Source organism: Amphiprion ocellaris, chromosome 22 (genome assembly GCF_022539595.1).
Source record: "Amphiprion ocellaris isolate individual 3 ecotype Okinawa chromosome 22, ASM2253959v1, whole genome shotgun sequence".
In the NCBI taxonomy this organism is placed as follows: domain Eukaryota; kingdom Metazoa; phylum Chordata; class Actinopteri; family Pomacentridae; genus Amphiprion; species Amphiprion ocellaris.
The window spans coordinates 12,091,768-12,110,810 of record NC_072787.1 but is presented as its reverse complement, the minus strand read 5'-3'; the positions used below and the strand labels follow the sequence as shown (position 1 = coordinate 12,110,810).

The following is a 19,043-nucleotide window of genomic DNA, read 5'->3' as shown; positions in this document are numbered from 1 at the left end:
TTTAAGCTTAAATTTAAAAGAAGCCACTGACTCAGCCTGCCATATTTCCTCAGGCAGGGTATTTCAGAGCCTCAGGGTTGTAATTTCAAAAGCTCTGTCCCCCTTATTCTTCTGCTGAGTGTGTGGAACAGATAGAAGGCCCCTATCCAAGGACCTCAAAGTGCGAGCAGGGTTGTGTGGGGATAAAGGGTCTGAGATATACTGAGGAGTCAGAGCATGTAGTGCCTTGTAAGTGACTGAAAGCATCTTAAAACTGATTCTAACACATCAACTGTATGCTGGGGTAAAGAGTTGAATACTGAGTTGATGTGTTCAAATCTATTTACTATTGTTAAGAAAAGTCTATGAATACGATGTTTAGGAAAAATATTACTATTGGGAGTACAGAATAGAATAGAACATGTCTCTGAATTGACCCTTGAAGCACCCAATACTTAGTTGTGGTACATGAATACATATGATTCATAATGGGCACATAGAACTTCCTTTCCAAAAAGATTGGATTTTAGCCAATTCAGTACCCAATTTCCTTTTTCCTCAGTCTGTCTAATAAAATGCCATGATCTCTCACATCAAAAGCAGTCTTCACTTCAAAGCAGGTCAGGGTTCGAACTCGTGCCAGCATCATAGTTCATGAAAAGATCACTGATGACTTTAAGGAGGACAGTCTCTGTACTGTGATACCTTCCACGGCAGTCGCAAGAAGATTTTTTGCCATGAGTGATTCAAGTGTTTTTGGCATGAAAAGTAATTTTGAAGTATTATATGGCCCAGGCTTGTTGAGAAGTAGATGAGCACAAGCAGTTTTGGAATAATGTGCTCTGGACAGACAAGTCAAAGAGGTGTTTGGCCACAGTAGCAGTAGATATGTTTGGTGTTGACAAGAAAAGTACCTTGTACTTGTAGTTCACTTTGGATGTATAAGTGACAGGGCACAATTAAACTGCATTCTCAGTTATGTTTAGGGGGAAACATGCTTTCAACCAAATTATGTTTGTTTGCAACACAAAACAAACACATTTCTGATCAACTTATCTTTACCATTTATTGAATTACATTCGAACTGTTGCTCTTTTTCAGCTAACCAATCCTACACCCATCAGCCACAGCATAAAAACCACTTGTGTAGGCCCATCCTGTGCTGCCAAATCATCTCTAACTGATCAGGCATTGGACCTCTGGGGGTCCATGCTGGTGTCTGACTCTAGAGTGGGGCCTGCATGGAACATGCTTGTTTGGTACATCATATCAGTGCTTGATCCGGATGGGATCTAGGGAGTTTGGAGGCCAGGAAATGCCTTGGGCTCTTTGTCATGTTCCCTGTGTCATTACTGAGCAGTTTTTTTTTTTTTTGTTTTGTTTTTTTTTTTTAATTTTTTGCAATGTGGCAAGATGTATTGCAAGCTTCTTGCTTGAGGGTGTGTGCTTGGTCTGCAACACTGAGTAGGTGGGTAGAATGTATCCAGGTAACATCCATATTAATGCCAGGATCCAAGGTTTCCAGCAGAACGTTGCATTGTAATGAGATGATAAATGCTGTTCATGTCACCTGTCAGTGGTTTTAATGCTGTTGCAGACCGTTGTATCTTAGAAATGGTGGGAGTCGTTACCCTGGCAACCCAAATAATAGAGGAGACACTTCAAACATTTTGTGAATCAATATATTTTAACCCAAACCATGAAATTTCCCTCAACCAAACCAAACTTCTAATCTGTAGTTAAAGTTGTGAAAGGAAAAATTATAACCAAAAGCATGATGCTTTCATAAACCTGATCAAGTAGTTTTGTTGCCTAAACCTAACAAAACAGTGAGTGAAAACTTAAAGAGGCTATCATCCCCTGTCCTGAGTGGAAGTCTCCCGTTGGACAAGTGCAAACATCACCAAATCAACCTCCTTATAAAGAATTTGATGCTCTATGAAAGTGCAATCATTCCCTACTATGTTGTGATCTTACTGGGAGAAAGTATGTTTCTTTTAAAACATAACTGGGTTTAGCTATGTGCCATTTTTTTAAAGGCAGGAATGGTTGGGGTTCTTTCACTGCCCAAAGGACTGGGCAGCTTGCTGTCAGTGATTCAACTAAGAATTCTGCAGCACATCAAATAATGCTTGGAAATAATGTGAGGCCATTTGTCCAAAAGTTGAACAAGAAGACAACCTGTAGACAGCATAATGATTGCAAGAACACTAACAATTCCACCGAGGAATGGCTCAAAAGAAAAACAACTGAAGGGTCATGGAATACTTTAGTCAAACCCCACATCTGAATCCCATTGAAGTGTTGTAGGGGGAATGTGAAAGGGCCAGTGAAAGCAAGAAAACCAAAAGTGTACTTATTTTTTCCACAAAAATACAACATCTTTTGATATTTTTGTTGAATCAATGATTTAAAAAGACAGTTTTCCTTGAGGTTGTGTTCAAGTACAACAGCTTTATCTGGAGGCGCCGTACCAAAGAAGATCAAATGTTTGCTTCTTCAAATGTGTTGAAAAAGTCAACATTTTCTATTTATACCCATGACTGTATTCTGTATCAACCTATTCCAGCTCTTCATTGAAGCTTTATGATGTTTACGCTGTGTAGTGTGTTCAGAAAACAGCCCATGTGTTCACGCCTGCATTATTCCGTCAAATATTCTTAACGTTTGCTTTATTTTATTTTATTTTTTACACTTTCTCCAATGCTGAGCTTGATTCATTTGGTATAATTGGTAACTTTGGGATATACAGAAGAATTTTAAATAAACATCTGTGAGTTTGAATGATGTTTGGCTGCACAGCAGAGTTAAAAATATCTGACCCGGTTGGTCATTGTGGTTTAAATGGTTAAATATTACACATATCCTTCAGTCACCTATTTAATGTGGTGCTATTTACCTCTACCTGTCACAAGAGAGTGGAGAATCCTTCTTTGGTGCCATCACTGACCCACTTTTCTCTTTTCTGTCACCCATTACCTTCCACAAATTGTCAAGCAAAAATAATATTAGATTTGTGAGTTCCTGACAGAAGAAGTGAGGAGAAGAAAGGTAGAGCCTGGCATGATTGGAGAATGAGAGAAAGACAAAACAAATGTAAGAAAGAAAGTAAGGCAGAAAGAAAAAGGCCGTAAATAGTGGAAAGACTGATGGACAAGTAAGGGTGAGCTAGTGGGATAGATGCAGCCAGAGAGAGAGATTCGATCAAACATTCAGGGGTTGTGGGCTTGTAAAAAAAAATTCCTGCCAATGAAGAATGCACTCAGCCTGGAATTTATTCATAGATGTATTTATAATGCATGCCCACAGAATAAATGACTTCCCATAGCATGCGTAGCACGTGTGTGTGCACCCCTATACTTGTCTGTGCAAAACTGTGCGCTGAGTGAGCACATGATTTCTTTCCATGTGCAGTATGTCAGGGAGACAGTGGGAAAGTGTTGATTGATGAGAGAACGTTTGTTTTAACGAGCCTCTGGAGTGGATTCACCTTGAGAGAGATTTGGTTTCACACTTTACACTGCTTCTACTGCTGTCTGAACACATCCCAAACACACGCCATCAGTCTACAGCTGGTATGTGTGCGTGCTCGTCATGTTTGTTTACCTGTGTGTGTTTTGCTTGTGTATTTTTGTGCAGTATGTATGAGCTCCCGATGTGCCCACATTTTTTGGTGTGCCTCTGTTGGTGGTTAAGTCTAGCAGAGGACGAACTGAGGCTGCATGTTTGGGTTTGTGTCTCTGTGCTATAAATTGATTGTGAACCATTATTCCCAACACACATGTGCACACACACACATACAAACAAAATATCTAAATAGCCCACAAAAAAAAACAAGAAAAAAAACCCACTATGTGACTGTAACCTCTCCAGTTTGCTACAACTCAAAGAATAGAGCCGAATACCAAGAACTGTCCTTAGAAGTACATGCAGCCTTGGTTTTCAAGGAGTCCTCAGCCAAATGAGAAATAATTTAAATCCATTGTTACTTCCTGGATATCGACTGAAATGCAGTTTTGATGTCATTTGATTTAACCTTTCGATACTGGAGTGGAAGAGACCATTTAGATTTTTCTTTTCTGGTTCATTCACCTTGCTCTTCTTTCTTTAAACAAGGCAGGTCCTGGTGGATCTCCCCCCGTGGATGGCGATCAATGGAGCCTCTAATTATCTTACTGTTAATGCTCCATTAAATTAAAGCAGAATTTCCATAAACATAGTCTCTTTCAATAAAAGTCTCGTCATTTATGGATCACTGATTTTAATGCAGATTTGTTTTAAGGTTTCTTGACATTTTCACATTTTTAAGTTTCACATACACCACTACAAATAAACCACATGACATCAGCATAACAATTTTTAAGGCAAAACATTAAAGACAAAAATGTTTTTTTTTGCTTCAACTGTCAATTTTGTGATTTTGCAATATTTTGCCTCCATTTTATGTTTTCTTTTAAACTAGTGGAAAGAAAACTTCCAAACTATACATTTAGGTGTTTATTTTACTACATTCTGTAATTTTGTCTGTTATACATTTATGCAGACATCTTCAATGAGGTAATAACTCATTTCCATATATATGCAAATCACATAATTTTTCTATATATAATACCTCATTTGCATCTTTAAACATACAATTTTAAAACATGTAATAAGAAAAAAAGTAATTACAATAAGCAATAACTAATTAGGGAACCACTGTGCTGATATCTATTTGTTGAAAATGTACTCTCTTCACCAGTTTTTTCCCCCTTAAATATGATTTTAAAAATCTTGTTATTGTTTTGTTGATTTGTTACTAAACTGGACATCTGTTCAGTATCCACATCAAAGTGGACCAGATAATGATTGTTATACCAAAGAGTAAAAACAGGGAATAAATGGTAAATGGTTTGCACTAATATAGCACTTTTCTACCTGAGTGGTCCTCTGTGGAGTTTCTCATTCACCCAGTTTTCCCGCTGAGGTATTGGAATGTGAACCAGGGATCAACCAGCCAACCTTGTGACTGGTGGACAACCTGCTCTGCCACTAGAATAAACTGAAATAGCTTTCCATTTAAAGGACAGCTCCTGGATTTCATTTCAAAAAAGAAACAAAACAAAAAAATGACAAAAAATAAATTAAATAAAAATGTTATACAACTGGTGTAAACGTTGAGAATTTCTGCATTAGAGCTCTGTACGAAGAAAACGCACTTCCACCCTCGGCCTCTAGGGGTCCCCATAACAAGCCCACGCTGCTTCTCGGTCCTGCTGCCCTCCTCTTTTTATGCTGCCTCCGCTCTCGTTGTCTGTTTACAACCTCAATGGCGCAAGGATCATAATTCTGTAAGTTTGAACTCATTTTTAACAAACTACAGTAATGTTAGCTTTATAAAGTGAACTCGGCGTATTAGAAATGAAACGAGGAGATGGAATATTTGTTGATTTTGCCAGAATAGTTCGGTTTTATCTGTGGACGAAGCGGAGCAGCGTTCTATATGTTAGCACAGAGCTGTGTTGTGGAAATGAATGAACAGCAGCCAGTAATGATGCCAAAGTCCACTTCTCAGGGGAGGTGTAGCTTAATATGTGACGCTAGAACTTAAACAGGATCAGTTACTAATAAAGGAGCTTGTGAATGTTATTGTTTCAGTGAATGTTTCATTGTGAGGCTGCCTTTAGCTCACCTGTATCCTCACTGAACCCAGAGAATGATTAGTTTACTAGAAATACTGTATAACGATATTTCATGGCAGCTAAAGGATATAATATAATGTAGTAACAGTTTAATTATTGATTGACGCCTTTACCTTGTGGGTGGGAGGAATGGATGCCTGCCATTGATAATCATTTAAGGAATGTGTAACCTGTTATTCAGAGTCCAGCTGAAGTTAAAGCATCATTGTGACCAGGAATTACACACTGCTGTCTCTGCTTTGCTATTTGGAGTTGAAAACTCAAAAAGAGGAATATTAGAAAGCTGCAGGTGCAGTATGATTGTTTTTATGCTGCTGTTCATGCATGTTTCATATTAGCTGCTTCAATAAGAGATAGACTTTTTCTTTTTGACAGGCAATCACTATGCAAATAGTTGCTGCTTTGTGTGTGTGTGTGTGTGTGTTTTACAAAATCTTTGGACTGTAGGCACTCGGTTACGATTGACTGAAACTTTATTCTATTCATATTGGTCATATATATGGAATCCTGCTTGCAAAGAATATGTTTCAGGGCTGCATTTAACAATTCAACTTCTTTAATCAATCTGCCAGTTATTTGCATTTTTAAAAAATTATATCATCCCAGCATCCCAAAATATTCCGTTTACTGTCGTATAACATGTGACAAAGACAAGTAGCAGATCCACACATAAGTGACAGGGATCACGCTGGTAATAACTGAAACTATTATCTAAAGAGTTGCACATTAGATTTCCGTCAACAGACTAATAAATCAATCCACTAACTGCCTCGGCTGTGATTTATTTAAAACACATTTCACTGCTTTATGGGTTTGTTTTGTCTTTAGCACACATGCTGACATGCTTGTGTGGTGATATCGTTTTAAATGGCAAGATATTGTGTAAATGAGTGGTTGACTAATTGATCAAAAACAACCTGGGAACTATTCTGATACTGATTAGTGAATAGAATAGTCATTAAAGACCTTTAAAATAATCCAAAAACTCTGTGTTCCAGCTGCTTCAGTTAGAGTTTTTCCAGTTTTTTTTTCTGGATTATATAGTTGTAAACTGATAAGATATTTAATTTCATTACTAAGGACTGAGAAAATGTGAGGCATATTTGTCACTATTTGTATTTACATTTACATATGTTCTACAAACCATATGATAAATGAGGCAGGTAGTTGGCAGATTCGTCAGTTCTAAAAACAATCATTAGTTGCAAGCCCTAATATCAGCATTTTGTATTGAGTTGCCATTAGTCACATCTTAGTGCTGTCATGCTCTCATGTCAGCGTTAATGTTTGTATTTACTTTGCTTGTTTCAAGGTGAATAAGTTGCCTACAAGAAGGCTGCTGATGATCTGGGATTACAGAAAAGTTTAAATAATAAAGTTTTCCTTTGATTGAATTAAAAGTAAAGGACAAAAGGAGGAAATCTATAAAAAAAACAAAACACAAAAGCAAAAAGAGTAGCAAAAATGTCTGCCCTCTTTTTCCCAGTTCGAAGTCAGTCGGCTGATTGAAGACAGGCTCCTGTGGATCCTGACCATGGATGACGAGATGACGCCTTTGGACTGCCTGCTGTCCTCAGGTGCTGCCTTTCAAACACACATTCCCTTGGCGCAAACACACATGCACGAAATCAATCAAACACGCTGGTCCACGCACGGATGGATATGGCATTTTCACACACAAGCTATACGCGTGTGTGGGACGCCCATCCAAACACAGACGATCTGTGTGCGTCTAATCAAAATGCACACTTACTCGCACCACTGTCATACTTGTCTTCCTCACTCTGCTTCTCCCACTCACTCTAACACACACAAACAGTCTTTGGGGAGCTGGAACTCAAAAACAAATCACTAGCACTTTCTTGACAACAGTGTGTATATGTATGAGATGTGTCGTTTTTGTTATGCATACATAATGAATTTTTGCAGAAAGAGGGCTTGATGCATTTGCTTTGAAGAGGTGGTTTGATTATTAAAATCTTTCTAAAAATTTAGAATCTAGCTAGCGTCACAAAAAAAAATCCCTGTCATCATTTAAATTCACTTTGTTCCAACACAACGCTGGAGTTCTGTCTGACATTTGACTAAGAACGTCAGCACACAGTGCACAGGGCTGCAGACAAACTTCTTAGTTTGCTTGTTCTGATGTGCTGAACTATTTTATTTAGATGCACCCAAAATTTTTCACCATGAATAATGCATTGAAAGAGTTACTTTTTTTTGTCAGTTCCAATAAACACCGGCAATTTCTTCACACATTATGCATGTTTGGAAGCAGGAGTCGGTGCAGATAATTGTTTTGTACATTTATGCTATTCTCTTCCATAACAATGATCTGGGACTTACAGTTAGCATAAGGTAGCTCTTCTTCGTCTAGATTATAAACAGTGGTAAGCGGTGCAATAATTTTTGACTTCTCACTGCTTAGATTTCCTGCTGCTGAAATGACGCTTGGAGGGAAACTGCCCTGTCAGCCTCGGACCGGTCATGACACAGCACAATTTCCTTTCAGACATTATGCATTTTTTTTTTTTTACTTCTTAATTTGGAGCATCGATGGTGCAACTGCAAACATGACAAATGTACATGAAGAGACTCATAATTTAGATGGGGAAAGCTTAACTGTGGCTGTATTTTGAAGCTACAATTTACAGATGTTACCTAAACGCCTCACGTGCATCAGTAGGTGCTACAATATACTGATGTTCCCTAAATGCGTCACAGAGAAGCCTCTAGGTTCCACTCAGTAACTGCAGTGCAGCAACTCAGACAGATACATGGCCAAAAATGAGTTTGAAAAGAGTGAAATAAGATGTTCTAATGTGGGATTTAATCTAGATGAAACCGACTGGCCTTATGTATCTGGTTGTTCTGGCCAAAGACATACACAGAGGGATCTACCAAATGTCAGGTGCACCTGCTGAAAATTGCACTCCTCAGATTTTTGGTTGCATGTACGAAACAATCTGGAGCCCTGGTACATTTGGTATCTCTTTTACAAATGCAACTTGACAGCTATTTTTACAGCAAGAACTATTTCCTCATTGATTGCCTGATCTTTTCTGTGTCCGTTGGTGCTCCTGAAAAAAAGCACACACACAAAAAAAAGGAACTGCCCAGATGGTCAACTCTGGCTGCCCTACAGACCTGAGGAGGAAGATGGTTCTAGCTGTCTTTAGCCACTGTTCTCAGGTCAAGGTTTGTGTGAGCTCCCTGGTGGTGTGTGTGAGTGTGGAGGAAGGAGAGCTGATCCGAGCCTAAGGGCAGATTTTTACCCAGACCTGTAAAGGTCAAGGGAATTGTACAACAGATAGACCTGTAGAGCAAAAATCAGGCACATGTACTTTCCTCTGTCTCTTGTACTACACTTGTTATTTACATGTAATTTTGAGATCTATTTTATAAAGAGCAAATGTTAGGACTTACATGAAAGATATTCCGGCCTGACAGTGCTTTATGTTGGAATGCAGTGGAGATACACCCTGTTTGTCCAGACTAAATTGTGGTGTGGGGTTCTGACCTCGACTAGAAATATTGTTCACCCGTGGAACGATATAAATAGAGAGCTCAGGAATGAAAAAACAAATGTTTTTATCCCCAGTGCGCTCAGCTCTGCTTTTGCCTGTCTCATAAACATACAGTAGGCAGACTGTGCGTAGTTTCACTGGCAAGATACAGAAAATGAATGTGAGGTCTGAGTCATAGAAAAATGCACTTTTTAATATATCTTAGTGATCTGTGGTTTCTGTTGCCTTCCCAGAGTTATATCATAGAGGAGTGTTGTAATTCGGGGTACCCACTTTCCTTCACCCTGCCACAGTATGGATAGCGGAAGAATCGAGCAGTACTCAAGCAGAACATGAAATACTTCCTCTTAACGTTCTATGTTTGACAATGCCCAGAGTAGGATGTGAAAAATGCACCCAAAAAAAGAGGACCAGAAAGTGTAAGGTGCAATGTCAAGAGGTGTTCTTTTATTGATGTTAAAGTGATTTAATATGAACATGAAATTCTCCAAAAATGAAATGATTTAAAAGATGGCAATGAAGGCTTAGCTCAGTGATGAATTGTAACTGTAATTTACAGTTTGATATAAATAGCCCTACATTCATAAACACTTTGTGCATCATGCATTTGTTTACTATTTACTGCGTTGGCTCTGGTCTGAGCTTTTATTGCTGCCAATGTTACAGTCAATGTGCCTGCTCATAGTTTTTTCAATGACTCAGTTTTTGTGATCAACTTTTTATTGGTATTTAAACATAATTACATGGGTTTGGGCTTACAAATTGATAGATTCTACATAAAGAAGATGGATATATTCATAAATGTCACAGCCCAAAATGTCAAAGCTCTTTGCCTCCCTCCCACACTAAACCTTATGGAAATGCAGAGCAGTTATATTAAGGATTTTATTATAGTAATTACTTGTTTCCAGTGTTATTGTCTTTACTGTTTTTGCCCGGTGTTTGCAGCCCCAACATTCCATGATTGCCACGTCTGTGAAGTCAAGAAGCCATCTTTGTTTATTGACAGTGTGAGGTGCTTTCCATCTACAAGCTATTACTCGCTTGGCAGCTGTGAGACCAGCTAGGCAGAGATGTGTCTACTTCCAAGTTGGAACTGTCATTAAGTAACAGGACTTTTGGCAAGTAAGGGATTGTTTTGGACAATAATCTTGAGAGCGTATCTGAAAACCCCTCCCAGAACTCCTTGGACACTCCACGTATTTAAAAAAAAAAAAAAAGAAAGAAAAAAGGTCCCCTGTGCATTTTGATCTCACAGCGTACAGTTTCATGATCGTACAGCTTTCATTTTATGGGGGTAAAATATGCTCCGTGGATGAAAGTGAAATGAATGACTTGATGGCTTGGGTTCCTGGGAGATAGTAGCGTGTTCTGTCAGATTAGTTTCCAATTTGGGTTGGAGCTATTTGAACTTTCTTGCCTCAGTTGTACTGACTGCAAGTTGCTTCAAATGGAGCTGCATACAGGGATTTGTATAATATGAACAATATCTTCTCTTTCTTTTTGCATACACAAACTGGAATATATTTGGCCTTTAATGATTTACCAATTTATCATTTGACAGAAGTAAATGGACAAGAAAACCTAATCGTTATTTATCAAGTATAAAATCCTTAATTTTCCCAATTTTTTGGGTGTCTCAAAAAAGACACTATTTCTACATGACCTACTTGACCCAATTTTTCTCTTTGATTGTTGCTCAGATGAAACAAGCGATTTGAAGACCAGCTTCAAATTAATGGTTCACAAACACAACAACAAAAGAAAACAAAATCAAAGAATATGTGTCCTGTTTTGATCAAATGATAAATACCTCTGAAAGGATACAACCTAACAATGATGCATTGTACAGTGAAGACTATTTTCATAATAATATGTGTTGCACTATAGTGCATTATTATCTTTCTTTGTCTCTCATTGTGTGCTGATGAAGGCTTCAAATCACTGTTATCATCTTGTGTGCTGTTAAACAGCAGCTACAGTAATTGTACTACATGCTCATCTACAGGTTTGTATATACTTGACACTCTCACACGTGTGCCTGATTGGTGCAAAGCAGGAACACAGAACAGCTGCTGATTTCGAATTCTCACGCAGCTCGAAAATGAGGAGCGCACAAAGGCCAACATCAGTCAAGAGACAAGCACTTCTGCTTGGGAGCTATCAGCGGTTTTGAAACATCCATTGAAACAAATGTTTACTCAAACACGTTAGCTAAGCATCACGGGCTACACTCTTGCGTTTACTCACTGTGCAAATCCAAGATTTAGTCTAAAGATTTTGCAGGATGTGCAAATAATCCCCCAAACGGTTGCAGAACAGAGCACACAAATCCCCTAGATGATATAATTGTGTTGATAAAGTTGTCATTTGCTATCAAAGGTGAAAGATGCATTTCAGATTCCATGAATCATACACTTTTAAAATCTTTATCCCAACTGCACAGCATAGTGAAACACTTTTCCCTCCCATTAGATAAATTTAGAATATATTTCTATGCCTTCTTGAGTTTAATCTCTTGCAGGAAATGCTTATCTAGACTCTCGGAGGAGAATATAAAAACAGCCCCTGGATGTCTGCATTTTAAAATCCCTAGTGTGCACAGTTAGCCTTTTAAATTTCACAATTTTAATTATAAATGCCTATTCCTGGAATATCTATGTGCTAGGTTATGTGCTCGGATTTAGTGTGTGTATGTGTGCGTGTTTGTGGTATTTATGCAGTCTGGCACTTTTAAAAGAATCCCAAGGTGACATTTCTTTGAACAGAGTGCACGAAAGGCCACGCACCTCCTTGTGTGTGTGTGTGTTTGTGCGTGTGGGGAGGAGAGTGTTTGCGTGGCCAAGGATTATCTGAAAAGTCACGGCTGGTTGAGTTTGTCTTTTGTTCTCTGCACACCTCCAGCCAATTAAGAGACAAGACTGACAATTCCACTCCTCCTCTTTCTCCTCCCCACCTACCCCTCCGTGTGTCCTGCTTTCTTTTCCTCCTCCTTTGTGTCGCCTCTTTATCCTCTCTTCCTTTCGTCTTCCTTTTACCTTACTCAGCTGGGGTTGACTTTCGTATTGGAAATGACCTTCCAGTGATGTGAACTTTTTAACAACATCAAGCCCACCGCCGCAACAAAGTCACCAACCCAAAGGACAGTTTTTTTTTTTTTTTTATAACCTCCACACTTTCCAAGTCGAGCCAAAATGCACTCCTAACACCCTAGGGTATAAATCCAGAAAGGTTTTTATTTTTTTTTTTTCAGGTGATACTCATTTTGCAGCAAGAAGTTGAAACCTTAACTATTGTCTTTTCTTCCCCACTATTGTCTATACTGGCCTCCCACTCCTACAAGGTACACTGAGAAACATACATGCTTTATTGGATTTTCCATATGGTTCTGTTTCTGTTGTGTGAAAATTCCACAAATACTGTTCAAGAAAAAGTAAGTGTTGCTAAAGTTTAGTGACATTTCGGCTTTGCTATGAAAAGGAACTTTAAAAATGGATGAGGAACCATTCATAAAAGCCAGCATAAGAAAGAAAGATAAATGAGCAAGCAATGAAAAGTGTGAAGGCAAGAGGAAGAGAGGTTGCGCTTAGTCTTTGGTCCATTAAGGCCTTTTTACTTTGTCAACGAATGTTTCTTTCTGCAGATTAGAAGTATTTGTCGGGCGATCTGCACTAAAAGCAGAGCAAAAGAAAAGCTAAAAGCAAGATTGATTGATGGGGGTTTTAGGGAAGAAATAGGTTTATGAAGCACTGCGCCATGAGACGTAGACTTTGACAAAGAAACCTGGAGGTACCCCGCAAGAAAGAGACGAAGATGACAGGTTATGTTCGTTTTTAAAGGCTTTTCCTCTGTTGTCATGTAGCTACAGATGGTATGTAGCCGAGTTCAGGGTATTCAGATGAGATTATAATAAATGCGTGCAAGCCTAAGTTCACACATTTCTCGGATTTCCCTTTTTAACAAATGATAAGAACTTTGATGTTAATTGTGATCCTGGTCAAGGAGAGTAAAGGCACTGCAGCTTTGGGAAATTATTGCCTGAGTTGGATGCACACCGTCTGTCCTCGGGTTAGGTTTTGTTATCCTCTGATGTTGCAAACAAACCAATTGCAGCTTAATTGGATCGAGTGGGAAACATTTTGAACTCTCATGAAACCAAGACTTGTTTGAAATGGTTTCTGCCTTTAATCCTCTTAGTTTCCCATCTCCATGTGGAGTGTGATAATGACCTCGTTATCGTGGTTTTGTTTTAATTTTGCTCTTTATTTAGCACAATCAGTACCACAGACAACAGCCTCCAGTCTCTATATAAAAGGTATTGTTTTAAACATGCAAACAATGATGTGCTCTGACTTTGCTGTTTTTATTTATTTTTTCTAGTTGGATAGTATTTTCATTCAATTGTCTGTGACTCTTATTATTTATGATTCACACTTTCCTTTTTACTTTCTGTCTCCTTTTCCAGGCACACAGAGGATCTGTCTGATCATTCTGAACCAGCCTCTGGATAAGGACTACCTACACATCCTCTGGAGTAAAGGTAGATACCTCACACATCACACACACAGATCAGACAAGCCCTTTTTATATCACATAGATCCTGTTTGTATTGGTTTACACTTAGCACGTATTCCCCTGTTGTTTTTGTCAGATTGTGCTCTCTAAACTGTGTAGCTTGCACTGAGCAAAATCAGAATTGCTGCCAGGTCCCCACCCTATGCCCACCATTCCTAGGATTTTTTTCAGATAATTCTGCCTTTTAATTAACTTGAATTATTGTTGTGTCTGCATGAGTTAAACTTAATACATTCAAAGCCAAAAATAATAAGCATTTTGATTAGGGATGTACAACAAGCAGGTAACTTGTAAATTAGTGACCAGTAAATCGTTAAAATTTCAGTTAACAGTTATGTCTGATAATAAGGAGCATAGATGCAGACAAGGGACGCTGCTTGAAAGTCCTGGTGTGAATGTTGATTTTTTTTTTTTTTTTTTTGCCAGACTGCTTTTGTAGCCTGTCCTCTGTTCTCTGTGTCACTGCCTTGTTTGCATGAAGGTGCAGCAGTACTCCTCAGACAAGCAGGGGACTTAAGAGCAGAAAAACAAAATATACTTTAGGTTATACCTGACTGAAGAAGACTGAAGGACGGCAGTGCTACAAAAATCCCCCATTTGTCAAACAGCTGTTGAACTAGTAGAATGTAAAATCGCAGACTTGTGACATCCCTCTGACCAAAGACAGTCCGATCACGGCCATATGCTGCTTGTTATAATGGGCAAATTGCTATGAATGAGCTACAGACGTATGGTAATTATACAGTATGCAACAACTGAGCTGTCTAATGAGCAATCTATCTTACACCTCAGTGGATTCCGGTTGACTCCGAGGATGAGGCCAACCAGCCCCTCTCGACTAGCAGTACCTGTACATCAGGGCATCTTTTCAAATCGGCAGCAGAGCAAGGGTGTCAGATCAGGAGATTAATGATGGCAGAGAGATGTGAGCTAGTCTGCACCTTTCAAACACTGAAGTCCAAGGGCTGTGGGTAGCCATTAATTAGTTTAACAGTGCACAAGGTGATTCTTTTGTAGCTTTTGCTTATCAATAAGGAGGTGCGTTCTAGCCTTTAATTAGTCTATACACCGCACACTGTTTAGACACATTCTTTCGTATTTTAAGCTTTGCGCTTCACAGCACATATAATTTAAAATAAAATATTGATTGCTACATTAAAGAGTCAAGTCTAAGCTTTAACTTAAATAGGTTTACATCAGTGTAGAGAGAACTGTGAGAGATGTACTTCTTCTAACACCAAGTGCCTAAATTGCAAGGGCTCAGAAGTAATGGGATGCTGGGTGTTTCTTGGGCAGCTGTACAATCTGTTTTTATTAAAGACATTGTATTCTGCTGAAAGCTCTCTTTTGTAATCTTAAGGTCTCAAGGCAGCGATAATGACACATCCATTCACATTCATTTGTGTGTGCACCTGCACTAAGGATAGTTGGTTGGTGAACAATGCAAACACAAGCACAACCGCTCCTCTCAGCAGGTGACAGAGAAGATATAAAACACACCTACTTGGCTGAAGATCCCTGTTTTCACAATGTGCGCATTCTATTCATAACAAAAAACCTGCTGTCGACATTTTCGAGGCCACTTGCTTTCTTTCATCAATTAGGAGAAAATGGTCGGAGTAGTCCAAAACATGGACAAATATGAAAACCTCTAAAGTCCTGCGCCTTGGAAATTGCACTTGAAACTCAACCTGAAGGTTTTCTCACTGTTGCAAAACTCTCGTCCATACATAAAGTTAGATAGGAATTCACATTTCTGTGAAAAGGTCAGAAAACTTCATGCTGTACAGGAGCCATACAGTCACACTGAAACATACAGTGGTTGCACAATACAGGCTCACTGAATGGCTCCACTTTAGCAGTTTCCAAATAGCAGCTATGCCTAAGGGCATTGTGATAATCGTTATTGAAGAAGAGTTACAACTGTGCTCAGCTGCTTCACTTCAGCAATTCACTGGTCATAAGTTTGTTGGCAGATTCCAACTATGTTTTTGTAGTTAGTAACTAGGGTACATATAAAAATGCTGCATGAATACTATAACCATAAATTCCCTAAAACATGCATGAAATGCTTATTGTTTAAAGATTAAAAAATTGGGTTTTTTAACAGAAGTAGAACTCCAGATTGTGCTACTTGGCTGCATTGTATTAATTATGCAATCCAGACAGTGTTACATCAACCTATATCCTACAACTTTGCTATTATTATTTTTTAAAATCTGGTGAAATGATCAGAAACAGAACCTAAGTAAACATGACTGAACTTGAATAAAACTGCGCTGAATTTGTTAGGTATTCATTTGTTCTATCAAGGACATTGTGAGACGAAGTGACCTGGATCACAGGCGCTCAACAGTTTTGATGCCGAGACCATGGAACAACAAAAAACTGCAGGCATACTAATTTATGAAAAAAACGTAATTCGTGAACTTATGCAACCAGGAAAGAAGCTTAGTATACAAAATAACTTTGAAGGCAAACTCGTGATTAAAACCACATCAGATTGAATTTTAATGAACGTAGCTTTGATATTCTTATCAGCTTAGCAAAAGCCCAAGAGGCACCTGAGTTCTTTCCATCGCACGGCAGTCCTACAGTTAGATACATGCTGCTGTCTTGGTTTGTTCCTTTTCACTGGGGGACCTCGAGAATATGCTTAATGACATCAGACAAAGCAATCTTCTCATCTGATTTTACACCAAAGGTTGCCTGCTGCTTGAGATAATGATTCTTAGGGTGTTCTGTTAAGGTAGGAGGATAAAAATATGTACACAAAAAACATTGAGAATTCATCAAAAAACAGAAAATAAAAAATTATGACCATGAGGACTGTACGCACTGCAAAAGCACAACTGCTGCGAATATTTATTTCGAGCAGAAGCTTTATGAAGAGATTTTCCATCATCCACACCTTTGTAATTCAAAGAGTTGTAGCTAATTAAAGTAGTGCTGCCAGATTTTAGAGGTGTTTTGATTTTTAGCGAAATTCTTTCCATAAACAGTGTCCAAATGCAGTGAGACATTGTAAATTCTCCAGAAATCCTGTGCTGTGCACATACATTATGAAAGCACACCTTTGAAACATAAAACAGTTTGGTTGCATGAACAGACTGCAAGCATGCTCCCCTAGCTCATAAACAGCCCATCATACCTTGATTTTAGTGCTCCTTGGTCCTCCATTGCTCTTACTGTAGCTTACTTGAAGGTCTCCCAAGGTGCAGTAGTCCACAGTTGCTTGGGCCTTTCATTGTCATTGTATTCACCCTCCATACTCCCGCAGTGGAGTCTGTAGCCAACAGGGATGGTTTGACCCTCACCACTTCCACCTATGCGACACACTCCTGGCACCTTGCTCCAAAGACGGTGTACACATGGAGACCAATGCAATACAGAGTCCCCATCTGGTAATACTTTGTCTTGGCCAGCCACTTGGCATCTTAACCAGCGCCAGCTTCACTATGGTTGTCCTCTGTTGCAAGGAACAGGTGTAAGGTATACAGAGGATTGCCACCATTAGACTTGCAAAACTGGAAAATAGGTAGCTATTTACTTGCAGTCTCCAAACATGTATAAGTCTCCAAAAGTAAAAACAATAAGATTACAAAGGAAATACTGTTAATTATTTCCAACGTTAAGCAGAATCAATTAGCAGTGCTGCGTTGTGCTGCCTTCAGAGCAGACATTCCCTCCAGTGCTTCCCTCCAGTTTATTCATCAGGAGGCGTGTCTTCCCAGTTCAAACTGGCCAATCAGGTCAGAGAAGGGAGCTGATAAAGTTAACAGTTACTACACATGATTTTTTAGAGATTCTTCCAACTACAACGCCTCAATTTATAATCCTACAGTCGGTCATTAATACAAAACATTCAAAATGCAGAAAACATTTGGACTTCCTTCTCTGTTTGCCTTAATTACTTGGAATTTGATCACACATCTATTATCCAATCAAATCTGTGGCCCCGCCCACTATTCCACCACATTAAGGAGAAGCTTATCAGGCGTGGCTCCTCTTTTAGACCCAGAACAAGAAGGCTTCCACAAGGGACAAACTCTGACAGGTGATGGCTTTTAAAGCTTAATATCTGGTTAACGTGTTTGTTTTAATCAAACAAGTAAAATTAACTTTCAGGAAAAGTGCATTTCTGTCTGTGGCCACTACATTTATAAAATTGTGTAAAGTAAGTAATAAAATAGGGTGTAATTAATGTCCACTTTTTCACACAGAAAGTGTTTGCATGTAGTAGGAGGGAGGAAGCTAGTGCTTCCTAACAGTCTCCGTGTGCCTGATGTTTACAAATCACTTTTACATTGCACACATTTTCTAACATTTATTTTCCAAGTACAATAGTCTCTTTTAAGTTTATTTATTTGCTGCATCTTTGTCATGTTTGTTGTGGTCAGTTTACCTCAAAGCTGATTTTATGTGTACTTTATTCAATATGTATCAAGATAAGATCATGCCTTTATCATCGGCCGGTTTATTAGTTACCTATATATGTGTGTGTAAATGTATTTATTTGAACATGTGTTTCAGAGTTGTGTTAACAGGAAATCCATTAACTGTTTATTGGTACAGGAAGTGGTTACATTGAAATTGAAGTGGTTAAATTTAAAATAGACTTTTTTTCTACCGAGCTTTTTTTTTTAAAAGTAGGTCATTCAAATGATTAACAGTTATCAGCATTGACTGATACAAAACATTGTATCGCAATAAAACTTTCACTTATATCATCCTGCCCTACTTCAGAGTACAGCAAAATTCCATTTTTTTTGTGTATCTGTTCAATGCAATCAGAAATCACACTGCTTGCTTCTCAGAAAATATCTCTTTAAATCTTAAATTTTTTGGTGAAAAACTAAAAAAATAAAAATCAACATTTAAATTAAATTGTCTGGTAACTATCAGCATGGTGAGATAGACTTTCAATAAATTATTTAGGCCCTATTGATTAAAACTTAACCTCAACAGTGTTTGCAAATTGATATTTTTGGTTTAATGCCCAAACCATGAACAGAAAAGCAAAATTTAAATTATGTGGTTTACAGAAATTATTAAATACATTCTAGGGCAATTGTATTTCTTTTTATATTCATTACTTGGCAGTATTGCAGTTGCATAAATCACGATGCAAACATGCATCAAATCATCCAATCACTGTGAGGTAGCTGGACATATTGGATGTACAATGCAGACTAATGTCATATGGAAGATTTGTGCATTTGCTTATACTTAGACGAGGTTAAAAAAAGTTTCTGAGTGATTTCAGGTGGTTCCTGAAGCA

General features: G+C 38.4%; 1 protein-coding gene across 5 annotated transcripts in view; it reads left to right on the top strand.

Moving 5' to 3' along the window:
- The first annotated feature begins 5,222 nt into the window (after positions 1–5,222).
- Positions 5,223–19,043, top strand: part of tpk1 (thiamin pyrophosphokinase 1) — a 77,867-nt gene continuing 64,046 nt past the window's right edge. For 3 of the 5 annotated variants that reach the window (XM_023266224.3, XM_035946428.2, XM_035946426.2), the window contains exons 1-3: positions 5,223–5,309; positions 7,147–7,237; positions 13,653–13,727. In XM_023266224.3, the coding sequence (XP_023121992.1) occupies positions 7,195–7,237; positions 13,653–13,727 (118 nt within the window). In that variant the 5' untranslated portion in view covers positions 5,223–5,309; positions 7,147–7,194. Of the gene's footprint in view, positions 5,310–5,800; positions 5,950–7,146; positions 7,238–13,652; positions 13,728–19,043 lie in introns of those variants that run through there. The other 2 variants (XM_023266222.3, XM_055007279.1) reach the window with 2 other exon arrangements.